The sequence below is a fragment of the Liolophura sinensis genome, chromosome 12 (assembly GCF_032854445.1).
Source record: "Liolophura sinensis isolate JHLJ2023 chromosome 12, CUHK_Ljap_v2, whole genome shotgun sequence".
NCBI classification, from domain to species: Eukaryota; Metazoa; Mollusca; class Polyplacophora; order Chitonida; family Chitonidae; genus Liolophura; species Liolophura sinensis.
Window position 1 is genome coordinate 15,197,795 of NC_088306.1, and position 13,517 is coordinate 15,211,311.

Genomic DNA, 13,517 nt, shown 5'->3' on the forward strand with positions numbered 1-13,517 from the left:
TTCCATCTTGATCCTTGCTGACAAGACTTTTACGTGTTGACAATTCCTAATTACATGTTGACAGGATTCACACTTACGTGTTGACAACAAAAGGACGATTCATTGCGGGATTCATTGACATTCGGTCTACGTGCACAGGAACCAATGATTAAGCATTATCCCAAGCAGCATTTTCTCTATCTTGATCCTAGCTGGCAAGATTAATTCTAAAGTGTTGAAAATTCTGTGTACAGATTTCATACTTACATGTTGACTATAAAAGGATGACTAATGGCACACAGGACTTCTTTCTCATTCTTCACATGGTCCACCTGTTTTAGTTTTAGCACAGTCGTAATGTTCATGATCTTTAGCGCATAATAACTACGCTTCTCTTTCTGACGCACCAGTACCACCCGACCAAACGTCCCTGTCCCTGGAACAAATTAAGCGTGAAATTGAAAAGATGTTATTGATGTTTAGTTGTTAAGCAGTAATATAGCTTGTGAATAGCGGAGAGAGCATCCTGATGCACTGTTTTTCCTGAAATACAATTACACAGCTGACTTTATTGGAATTCCATCCACTTTACACATATTTTTGCGATTACATAAAGTGCAACAGCTGACAAAGGAAAATAAAATATACATATAAGAATGTTCGATAAAACATTTCAGTCTGTTTCTTCAGGAAAATTCAGTAGAATTTCTTCTGCCAATGACCTCTCTGTAAGCGTAGACAGATGTAGACATATTGTTTTCTAGAGTTCAAATGACTGTCGATCAGAGACACTATTGCTCAGACACCCCTAAATCCTGTTAAAAGCCCACATAAAAATTACATGTATTACTTTCTTAAAAACACCCATAAAAATAACTCCAGGAATCTCCTTAGTGAACTGGCCAAATCTTCTTTACATGACTACATAAATTTATATGAATTTAAAGAAGAATAAATAAAAATATAAAAATTTAAATAAATATAAATGTATATTCCACTTGTCTACATGAGGTACATTAGGAATTTTTTTATGAGGTTCTATTTGGAATTATTTTTGTATAAAGCTTGTACAACTTTTCTCAGAGCTTGGAATGTCTCTTTTTCTTGGCATGTGTAGCTTTTGGGGAGCTTAGAATGTCTCTTTTTCTTGGTATGTGTAGCTTTTGGGGAGCATGGAATGTCTCTTTTTCTTGGTACATCCAGCTTTTGGGAGCATGGAATGTCTCTTTTTCTTGGCATGTGTAGCTTTTGGGAAGCTTAGAATGTCTCTTTTTCTTGGTATGTACAGCTTTTGGGGAGCATGGAATGTCTCTTTTTCTTGGTACATCCAGCTTTTGGGGAGCATGGAATGTCTCTTTTTCTTGGCATGTGTAGCTTTTGGGAAGCTTAGAATGTATCTTTTTCTTGGTATGTACAGCTTTTGGGGAGCACGGAATGTCTCTCTTTTTCTTGGCATGTGCAGCTTTTGAGGAGCATGGAATGTCTCTTTTTCTTGGCATGAGCAGCTTTTGGGGAGCATGGAATGTCTCTTTTTCTTGGCATGTGCAGCTTTTGGGGAGTTGGAATGTCTCTTTTTCTTGGCATGCATAGCTTTTGGGAGGCTTGCAATGTCAACTGAATTCCCATGAAGCAAGGCATCAATGTGGTGTTGAGTCCATAATTTGTCATTTAGTCTTTAATTATACATTATGGAAATGTTGAAAGTTTTTGAGTCACAAAAAAAATTTTGTGCAGCCATGAAGAATGTACTGTCACCAAGAAAACAAATGTGGTTTCCAGCTCTAAACTTGAGCTGAGAAAAGAGAAACTCTGTATTCATATTACAATGTTACTGGGTAAAAAGAGCTGACCAGATGTCCAACAAATTAGAAAAATCTGATTAACATATACAAAAAGATGCAAAAATTATGGTATAAAAAAATGTTGCACTCAGAATCAACTAGAAAAGGAAACATATGTTCTTGCCAAATCGCTAAAAGAAAACCAAGCTGCGGCCTATAGTTAAATACATGTTAAAGGACATAACATTAATAATTTTTTCCTCCAAAACATTATGTATACAAGTACTTCATTTAATTAGCCCAAAGAAAACAAAAGGATGAAAGTGGGAAATATAACTGAATTGTTCGCCATGGTAATAAACCGAAAGACATGATGAATAAAGACAGCATTTGATTGATCACCTCCTAAACAGAAGAACAAGTGCATTAAGGGAAGCTGAACCCCATTTCCAGTAAATTCTCAGAAAAGCTTAAAACTATCTTTGGGAAATGACATTTGGGAGTGTTCAAAGGCTTCTAGCTCAAGAGAGATTGATGTAAAACAATAAAGCTTCCATGTAAAGCAGCTTTTCTGTTTGGCTAATCAATAAAAATGTCCTCTGAGATTGGGTGGAGGAGAGATCCCCACGGTAACCAAGTCTTGACTAACCAGTTCACTTCTGTTTGCATGCCTGATCCATGATCTTTTCATTGATAATCGCTAATTTGATCGCCTCAATCTTGTAAAAGTCTCACCATGAATGTTGACTGAGGAAACTGAACAAGAAGAGAAATGTGGGCAAAATTTTCAAGATAAGAAAAAGGGTGAATTCTGACAGCTTTTCTCTCCGCTTTGGCAGCCATGACATCTTGAACTTCAGCCAGCGTTGTCTGATTTAGCCTTTTTGTCCTCAACAAACAGAGAATGAAATCCTTCCTGAATTGGTTCATCAATACTGTTAAACCTTCCAATATTCCAGGATTGTTCAAAACTTCCATGCAGGCAAGCTAGTAGTTTCCGTGCTATACACAGAAATGGGGCAGAATCTTTGCTTGTATAGTTCGACTTGGGTCATTCACCCTTAAAACATTCTTTGTTTGGCAAATAAGTAGAACCTCTCCAAAAAATAGTGTAGATGAGTAGAGTATATATTTTCTTTTATTCTACCTAATGAAAAAGATCAGTATCAATTCTAAAGAAATTCACATTAGAGGAAAAATTTTAAAAAAAGAAAAAATAAAGACTTTGTTTTTGATTATAATACCAATAAAAACTGAGTAGGGTCTCTTTTTTTGGGCAGAGATGGCTAGGTTTTGCTCAACGAACATATTTTCAATGGCGGCCTTATACTGTTTAAATGAAACACAACTGTTACTTGAAGATGAACTCTTTTCCAGGTTTGTCTATAGAATAATGTCTAAAGAATAATGTCTATAGAATAATGAAGTTATCCGTTAGATGTAGGTTTGTCTATAGCATAATGAGATTATCCGTTAGATGTAGGTCTGTAGATAGGTTTGTCTACAGAATAATGAGATTATCCGTTAGATATAGGTTTGTCTATAGAATAATGAGATTATCCGTTAGATGTAGGTATGTCTATAGAATAATGAGATTATCCGTTAGATGTAGGTATGTCCATAGAATAATGAGATTATCCATTAGATGTAGGTTTGTCTACAGAATAATGAGATTATCCGTTAGATGTAGGTTTGTCTACAGAATAATGAGATTATCCGTTAGATGTAGGTTTGTCTATAGAATAATGAGATTATCCATTAGATGTAGGTATGTCTATAGAATAATGAGATTATCCGTTAGATGTAGGTATGTCCATAGAATAATGAGATTATCCATTAGATGTAGGTTTGTCTACAGGATAATGAGATTATCCATTAGATGTAGGTTTGTCTACAGAATAATGAGATTATCCGTTAGATGTAGGTTTGTCTATAGAATAATGAGATTATCCGTTAGATGTAGTTATGTCCATAGAATAATGAGATTATCCGTTAGATGTAGGTATGTCCATAGAATAATGAGATTATCCATTAGATGTAGGTTTGTCTACAGAATAATGAGATTATCCGTTAGATGTAGGTTTGTCTATAGAATAATGAGATTATCCATTAGATGTAGTTATGTCTATAGAATAATGAGATTATCCATTAGATGTAGGTATGTCCATAGAATAATGAGATTATCCATTAGATGTAGGTTGTAGGTTTGTCTACAGAATAATGAGATTATCCGTTAGATGTAGGTTTGTCTATAGAATAATGAGATTATCCGTTAGATGTAGGTATGTCTATAGAATAATGAGATTATCCGTTAGATGTAGGTATGTCCATAGAATAATGAAATTATCTGTTAGATGTAGGTTTGTCTATAGAATAATGAAATTATCCTTTAGATGTAGGTTTGTCTATAGAATAATGAAATTATCCGTTAGATGTAGGTTTGTCTATAGAATAATGAGATTATCCGTTAGATGTAGGTATGTCTATAGAATAATGAGATTATCCGTTAGATATAGGTTTGTCTATAGAATAATGAGATTATCCATTAGATGTAGGTTTGTCTATAGAATAATGAGATTATCCGTTAGATATAGGTTTGTCTATAGAATAATGAGATTATCCATTAGATGTAGGTTTGTCTATAGAATAATGAGATTATCCGTTAGATGTAGGTTTGTCTACAGAATAATGAGATTATCTGTTAGATGTACAAGAAGTGTGTGCTGATAACTACTTGAACTTGGGGGTAAGGACTGTCATATCAACTTGATCTACTGAAATACAACCACCTACTTCTACATCATAGAATTCTTCAGATAACTTTTACACTGAGGAAAAAAACAACAACTGAATGAGTGAGTGAGTGAGTGCTTGGGGTTTAATGTCGTACTCAACATTTTTTCAGTTATACGATGACGAAGGAGTTCTTAGAGTTCACGTAATGTGCCTCCTTGTTGCAGGATGGATTTCCACCACTTTTTTATCTAGTGCTGCCTCACTAAGATGCCCTTACTGAAGGCAACTAAGCCACCCCGCCTGAGCCATTATAATGATACGGGTCAACCAGTTGTTGCACTATCCCTTCATGCTGAACGCCAAGCAATGAATTAGGTTACAACTTCCTCGTTTAAGGTCTTAGGTGTGACTTAATCCAGGATTGACCCTGGATCTACTGCTTCCGAAGCAGAACAACAACTGAGAATGATCTTTTAAAATAACTGATGATGTCCGACTGTATATAATTGCTTGACAGCTCTGGTAAGAATCTCTAGTAAGGTCAGTTTGTAGGTATGATATGTTTGCATTTGCATAACAACACCAACAAGTGAAGTACAAGAACTCGACGGGACATCAGACAGAGAGAATTTCTTAATTCAATTTTTATCTCGATTAATTTCATCTTCTGATAAATCTCAGAGTATTTCAATAGTATCTATAGCTATCTGAACAGGAGACAAGATTCCCTTGATATTTAGCAGATCCGAAATTATGCCAAGGTCAAACTTCATTGATCATTTTGGCGTAATCCAATTGTAAAGGCACTGGTCATTTGGAAGATGTCAAAGGAATACATTCATGTAATTTACTGCTGCTATAGTGGAAAGGAAAACGGTTTAAGAAGTACGGAACATACAATATAGTTACCACCTGTTTTTTGTAACATCAAATAATTCAGACACTTAGGATGTGACTATATGTTGCAGACAATAAATACAAAATCATTCGGTAGTCATAATGTTTTTGTAGCCAGTTATACTGATTGGTCTTGTCACATGAGAGCTATCATGTACAATGAGTTTTTAACATACAAGCCAGGAGTTAACATACGCAAATGTAAACTAGGGAGTTTGGAGAAATAATCTAACATTTTGGACATACAAGAGCTGAGAATGAAACAAGTGTTTTTGAAATGAAACTCAGAAATTAATTTAAAAATGAAACCGAAAAGCGTTAGAAAAAGAACTACAGAGTTATTTTGGACATGAATCCAAAGAGTATGTATATGAAACCCCATGAGTCTGAACATGAAACCCAAGAGTTAATTTGGACATGAAACTCAAATGTTTGAGTTTGGGCATGAAACCCATGATTTTGGACATGAAACCCCATGAGTCTGAACATGAAACCCAAGAGTTAATTTGGACATGAAACTCAAATGTTTGAGTTTGGGCATGAAACCCATGATTTTGGACATGAAACCCCATGAGTCTGAACATGAAACCCAAGAGTTAATTTGGACATGAAACTCAAATGTTTGAGTTTGGGCATGAAACCCATGATTTTGGACATGAAACCCCATGAGTCTGAACATGAAACCCAAGAGTTCTGATTTATTTATTTATGTATTGGATTGGTGTTTTATGCCGTACTCAAGAATATCCAAGAGTTTTGACAAAATAACCCAAAAAGCCAACATGAAACCCAAAGGTAAATGGACATGAAACTAAAAGGTCAGGACATGAAACCTAACAGTTTAGACATGAAACCCCAAAACTGGTTGTCCAAACATCTGTCAACCTTATTTACATAGTACTCATTTATTTAACACCCATTTTTGTGCAAAGCCACGGGCAGAGACAAGATATTTCCATCCTTGCAAGAATATATGTGCTTTATTGTACTTGTGGCATCTGGTCTGACAATATGGTCAGTTTTGTTTATACAGTGTGCCCTTATCGGCTATTCTTAGATCCCGTTTATATACACACACAACATATAGCCTAGCACGTTAAGGTCAAAGGTCACTAAGTATAGCTCCAAGCTGGAAAGGTGCACATATTGTAAAAGTCACATAAACACTTATCATCCTTGCCAGGATTTCTCTCACGACCCCCCCCCCCCCCTCCCACAACTACCCCCCCTCTCCTTGTTCCCAACCACCCTAACCTCCCACATTCACACCATTACCTGCAAGGCGCTGTATTCTTTAGGTCTGAAGTCAAGGGTACATCATATTGGTTCAACAACAGAATATACAATTCTTGATTTCGTTCTATAAATATTTATTATATATTTCACCGTACTCAAGAGTATTACACTTATACCATGGTAGTATTTCTACAAATAAGACATATATCTACATGCAGTATTACACACCCAATCACACAAGCTTCTCAGTTTCTTATATACCTACATTATAACTCACTAGGTTACCTACATTGTAGCTCACTAGATTACCTACATTGTAGCTCAGCAGAGTACCTACATTGTAGCTCAGCAGATTACCTACATTGTAGCTCACTAGATTACCTACATTGTAGCTCACTAGATTACCCACATTGTAGCTCACTAGATTACCTACATTGTAGCTCAGCAGAGTACCTACATTGTAGCTCAGCAGATTACCTACATTGTAGCTCACTAGATTACCTACATTGTAGCTCACTAGATTACCTACATTGTAGCTCACTAGCTTACCTACATTGTAGCTCACTAGAGTACCTACATTATAACTCACTAGGTTACCTACATTGTAGCTCACTAGATTACCTACATTGTAGCTCAGCAGAGTACCTACATTGTAGCTCAGCAGATTACCTACATTGTAGCTCACTAGATTACCTACATTGTAGCTCACCATCTTACCTACATTGTAGCTCACTAGAGTACCTACATTATAGCTCACTAGATTACATACATTGTAGCTCACTAGATTACCCACATTGTAGCTCAGCAGAGTACCTACATTGTAGCTCACTAGATTACCTACATTATAGCTCACTAGATTACCTACATTGTAGCTCACTAGATTACCTACATTGTAGCTCAGCAGAGTACCTACATTGTAGCTCAGCAGATTACCTACATTGTAGCTCAGCAGAGTACCTACATTATAGCTCACTAGATTACCTACATTATAGCTCACTAGATTACCTACATTGTAGCTCATCAGATTACCTACATTGTAGCTCACTAGATTACCTACATTGTAGCTCACTAGATTACCTACATTGTAGCTCACTAGATTACCTACATTGTAGCTCAGCAGAGTACCTACATTGTAGCTCACTAGATTACCTACATTGTAGCTCACTAGATAACCTACATTGTAGCTCACTAGATAACCTACATTGTAGCTCACTATATTACCTACATTATAGCTCACTAGATTACCTACATTATAGCTCACTAGATTACCTACATTGTAGCTCAGCAGATTACCTACACTGTAGCTCACTAGATTACCTACATTATAGCTAACTAGATTACCTACATTATATAATCTGGTGAGCTACAATTATAGCTCACTAGATTACCTACATTGTAGCTCACTAGATAACCTACATTATAGCTCACTAGATTACCTACATTATATAATCTAGTGAGCTACAATTATAGCTCACTAGATTACCTACATTACATCTCACTAGATAACCTACATTGTAGCTCACTAGATTACCTACATTATAGCTCACTAGATTACCTACATTGTAGCTCACTAGATAACCTACATTGTAGCTCACTAGATTACCTACATTGTAGCTCATCAGATTACCTACATTGTAGCTCACTAGATTACCTACATTGTAGCTCACTAGATTACCTACATTATAGCTCACTAGATTACCTACATCATAGCTCACTAGATTACCTACATTGTAGCTCACTAGATTACCTACATTGTAGTTCACTAGCTTACCTACATTGTAGCTCACTAGATTACCTACATTATAGCTCACTAGGTTACCTACATTATAGCTCACTAGGTTACCTACATTATAGCTCACTAGGTTACCTACATTATAGCTCACTAGGTTACCTACATCATAGCTCACTACATCACCTACATTATAGCTCGCTGCATCACCTACATTATAGCTCGCTACATCACCTACATTATAGCTCACTACATCACCTACTGTACAAGCAGCTCCCTATTATCAAGCAAGGTACAAGTGGGCTCATACACATATAATGCATTCTTGTAGCTACACCACAATGACACCTCAACATGATGCTGTCTGGTTGATTAATAATAGTATAGTGTAGCTAGCATGCCATCTATACCTGGACAATGGATGACTATAGCCTACAACCATTATCCCATCCCCAAAATGTCTGCCTCCAGAGACAAAATAGCTAGGCTCCTAAATTTACCCCCAGTCTAGCTGATTATATAATGGATCTGCCCGCAGTCCGTTCTTAGTGCAGATGCCCAAATTTCACTGTTGGCCTCCGGGTGCAATCTACTAGGCTTCAAGACCATGGCTTCATTAGATCTGCTTACTCTGACTCTCAGACACCATCGTAGTAGGCACTGTTACCGGACCATGCATACCTCAACAGGAAGTGCATAACACTTGATCTTCTAACCGGGATTTACAAACACCATTTTTTCTAGTACTACTATGATGGTACTATACCTCAAACGCTATAAAGTAAATAAATATAGTGGATTCTTACATAAGAAGAAAGTTGATGGGCCACCATGGATTTTCTACGTCGTTAAAACCGAGGCATGGTTGTCTGTAAAGTAATTAGCACACCAGGAGCTGTGCTATGATTTTAAAAAATGTAAGCCCTTCCACCCCCAGTCCACTCAACCCACCATCCCTAGCCAACAGTCAAAATTGGAGGAAAAGAGTCAAAATCTTTCAAATGAGATCAAAATTAAAAAAGCAAAGTCATATTCTTCACATATCAATCATGTTAATACAATAATTAGATTTACCCCGAATTGCATAAAACTTTACCCAGAAAAGTACATTTTTAGAGGCAGAAAAATGCCACAAAATATTATTTTTGGTGCTGAAACTTACAATTTCCTAGTAGAATATTATCCCATGCTCCAAGCAAACCTCAAAACACTGTTGTAAACTCAATAGAAGTCTCAGAATCAGGAAAAATGGGTAAGTTTGTCAAGGGTGAAATTTATGGCCATTTAGGGTATTTATCTGATTTGAGTTTACATCTCACTCAAGAAATATTTCAGTCACATGATGGCTGCATGAACCAGCCAGGAAAACTGGGCATTCAAAGCCTGAGGGAAACCCACAACCATCCACAAGTTGCTACCAGACCTTCCACTTACAACCACTCAGCCGAGGAGCCCCCTATACTATAGTAGTAAGAAAGTTTGCACAAAATTTGATCCGTTATAGTCTTTTTTTTTTTTTCAGGTACACTGTACCTTGCTCAAACTCAAACATCCACACGCTAAGAAGACGAAGGGCAAATCAACTCACTCCAAATGCAAATAAAAATCTGACTGTTATATTTGAGGAGGGGGTTGTTTTAATTAGGGTCTAATGATACAACACAAAACTTTCCCGTTTGCACTAAAATTATATATATATTTGTTTAATTTAAAAATATCTAATAACTGTATATTATATCAACATAAGGACACCTATATATCACATTACCATGATAACATATGCACTATACTCATTCATATTTTTGGGATATGTACGGTAGGACAAAGCTCAGGAGAAGAGTTACCATCTCTGTTTCCTGCTAATTCATAAGGAAGGTCATCTTTTGCGACTGAAGCCCCCAGGTAATGAGAGCTTGTTCCTTTATTCATACTCCTACAGAAAAGTGGCGAAGGTTGAGAGCGCAGAGGTCTTGTTACATGACCAAGATATGGGGATACCTCTGCTGGGAGATCACACCATTAGATAGTAGAGGGGCTCCTTCAGGCTTGATATCACAGAGCTAACATGTGGCTACCATATGTGCTACAGGGTAAGGCCAATCTTAAGTACAGAGTACATATACATGTAAGTTACATGTATATATGTATAGAGTTTTTTTTCCCCTTTTACTACGATACATGGGTGTTTGGTTTTTTGTTTTGGAAGGGAGTGTCATTTAAAATAAAGTCAAATACTGTTTTTTTTTTTCAATACTGTTAGCAAACCTGTTTAACTAATCATGACACATTTATACATTTTTTTTACACTCTAATAAAAATCTAACCTGTGTTCAATAAGGTAAAAAAAAAACTTACCCCCCCCCCCCATGCACATTGAAAGACTTATAAAACTGGAAGATTAAAAACTTCTATCAACACACAAAAAACGTAATTAGCAGGAACAAGACAACATGAAGGCTTAAGGGGATCCCTCTGAAGCCTCTAACAGCTCACTGTATTCAAACATGCAATCTACATGTACCTTAATTAATACTGATTATCAGATATAGTGGTCTGTGATGAAGGAGCGAAAGGTTTTTTCTACAGATTTAAATGGTCTTAAAATAATGCCCCAAAATGTGCATGCATTTTTTATAGAAATGAATGTCATTCAGTTTTACTTTTGGTGTACAAATGTACAAAATCAGACAATATGTACATCTTGGTCACAGGTGCCATTTTCATGTTACTTACCATATTCTATATTTCTGTACCCTTAGAGTTGATTTGGGGGCAACTCACAATGGAGATTCTGGTAGTACGTATGTCCAGATAGGCATACTATAAATTGTTCCTAAAGCTGTGTTTTTTTTTATCCAATAAACACAATAAATTATGACATTTAAACTGTTATTGTATCGCTGAACTTGCCATTTTAAACTGTGAACTGATGACTTTTCTCAAATTGCATATAATCCATTACATGCCCAATACAATCATGTATAACTCTGCAAATTTTTCCATGTCATTATAGGTACACACGGTCTGAGCCATTATCTCATTGTAGACAGATAACTTCAAATGTTTCAAATGTAACATAAACTTACATGTTGATAAAGGACAAATTTTGACACTAGTTACTGAACTTTGCTACAGGTACAGGTTATTTGTACCTTTGAACTTTCATCAGATGATATAGATATTTATACACTATAAACTCATCACATCACGTAAAGGTATTATAATACTATCCACACTGCTATATACTAATTTAAATTATTGCCTATATTGCAATAATCCTGATACTGTAAGAGGTATTTTAACTGGCTCATTTTATAAACCCTTACGCACCGAAAACAAATGAATATGTTTATTAAGTATAAAATCCATTTGGACAAATGATAAAATAATGAATAAAAATTAAAATTATACGTAATGCTGAAATCATCATTATCAGGTGGTATATGCTTGTACACCTTAATCCTTTTAAAATTTGGGTCAGATATTAATAGAGTTGAAAGCAGACTATTATATTTCTTTACCAGCCTTTTAGAAAAGTAAAAATATGAATAGGGTGTTCATTAAATGGTCTAACCATGTGAGAAAATAGAAACTCAATATTCCTGTTAGAATTACATATATACTATACAAAAAAAGAAACGCATAACCCGTTTTTTTGCGGAGGTGATGCAGTCTTTTCAATTATGCATAACTAAATAAGAATTGCTATTCTGCAAATATTTTTTTACACAGATTAAGGAAGGGTCCATATCTAGACAACAAGGCCATCAACTTGAGGTAAGACACTCACAATGAGTCTCCCACTTGAGTGGAATGTCAGTGTCTGTTGTGACCACCACGGGCACGAATAACAGTTCTGACACGCCTTGTCATGGACTGGATGAGACGCTGGATAGAGGCCTGGGGAATGTTCTGCCACTCCTCCTGCAAACATGCAACTTGCTCTTGAAGCGTTTGGGGTTGAGGTTGACGTTGGCGTAGACGTCGATCAAGTTCATCCCACAGATGCTCAATTGGGTTAAGATCCGGGGAACGGGACGGCCAGGGTAGCACATTTACACTGTTTTCGGCGAGGAAGTCCCTTGTGACACGTGCCGTGTGCGGTCTGGCGTTGTCCTGCTGGAACAACTCCCGCTGAACGTCAATGACAGGTAAGAGGTGTGGCTGCAGGATGGTGTCTCGGTAGCGTACGGCCGTAAGATTTCCCTGAACGTGGACAAGATTTGTACGACCAGTATACGATATTGCTGCCCACATCATCACACTCCCTCCACCAAATCTGTCCACTTGGCGTACGCAGTTAGGGGCATAACGTTCGTGAGCACGTCTGTAAACCCGGTTTCTACCATCACGTCTCTGCAATAGGAATCTGGACTCATCACTGAACCAAATGCGTCGCCAGTTGCGTAGATTCCATGCAGTCACGTTGTTACACCATCGGAGGCGATTGGCGCGATGGTGAGGACGCAGCAGGATCCCAACATAGGGCCTCCTGGCTCTCAGTCCATGTTCCCTCAGCCTGTTCCGCACTGTCTGACCTGATATCCTCCTCAGTCCCGGTATGCTGGCTGCTGTGCTTTCAGCTGTAGCACAACGGTCACGCAAATGGAGGACCCTTATGTAGCGATCTTGGGCTGCTGTAGTGACACGTGGTCGACCTGAACGCCGACGGTCATTTGTTGTCCCAGTATTGTTGTAGCGGGCAGCAAGCCATGAAATCGTGCTCTGGCTGACGTGTAGATGCCTAGAAATGGACGATTGGGACTCTCCAGCTTGAAGTCTTCCAATGGCAATATTTCTTGTGACAGTGTCAAGACGTGGCATGTTGAATCAGCTTGAAAACACCACTTGAAAGACGCCGATTTCCGGCCCGAAGTTGCGGTTTTATAGTCACACACTGCATGCTTTCCATGCGTAAGTTCGGCGTGTAAGACTGCACGTGATGCAGTGTGGTGCTGTATTTTTTACTTCTTCCAAAAACGGCCTCCAAACTCAACATTTTCAACCAAGAAATGTTTTGAGGAATAAAATGTGTGCTAACTGTGACTATTAACAATATTAAAACACATTTTGCTCATGAAATGAAGACAAAATGTATTTATTTCATTTTAAAATAAAACAAAACACATATGCGTTTCTTTTTTTGGATAGTATATATT

At 37.1% G+C, this 13,517-nt stretch overlaps 1 protein-coding gene across 1 annotated transcript in view; it reads right to left on the reverse strand.

The window, feature by feature from the left end:
• Positions 1-13,517, reverse strand: part of LOC135478996 (cAMP-dependent protein kinase catalytic subunit PRKX-like) — a 45,746-nt gene that overhangs the window by 13,927 nt on the left and 18,302 nt on the right. The window contains exon 3 of the mRNA XM_064758695.1: positions 247-415. Within this exon, the coding sequence (XP_064614765.1) occupies positions 247-415 (169 nt within the window). The remainder of the gene's footprint in view (positions 1-246; positions 416-13,517) is intronic.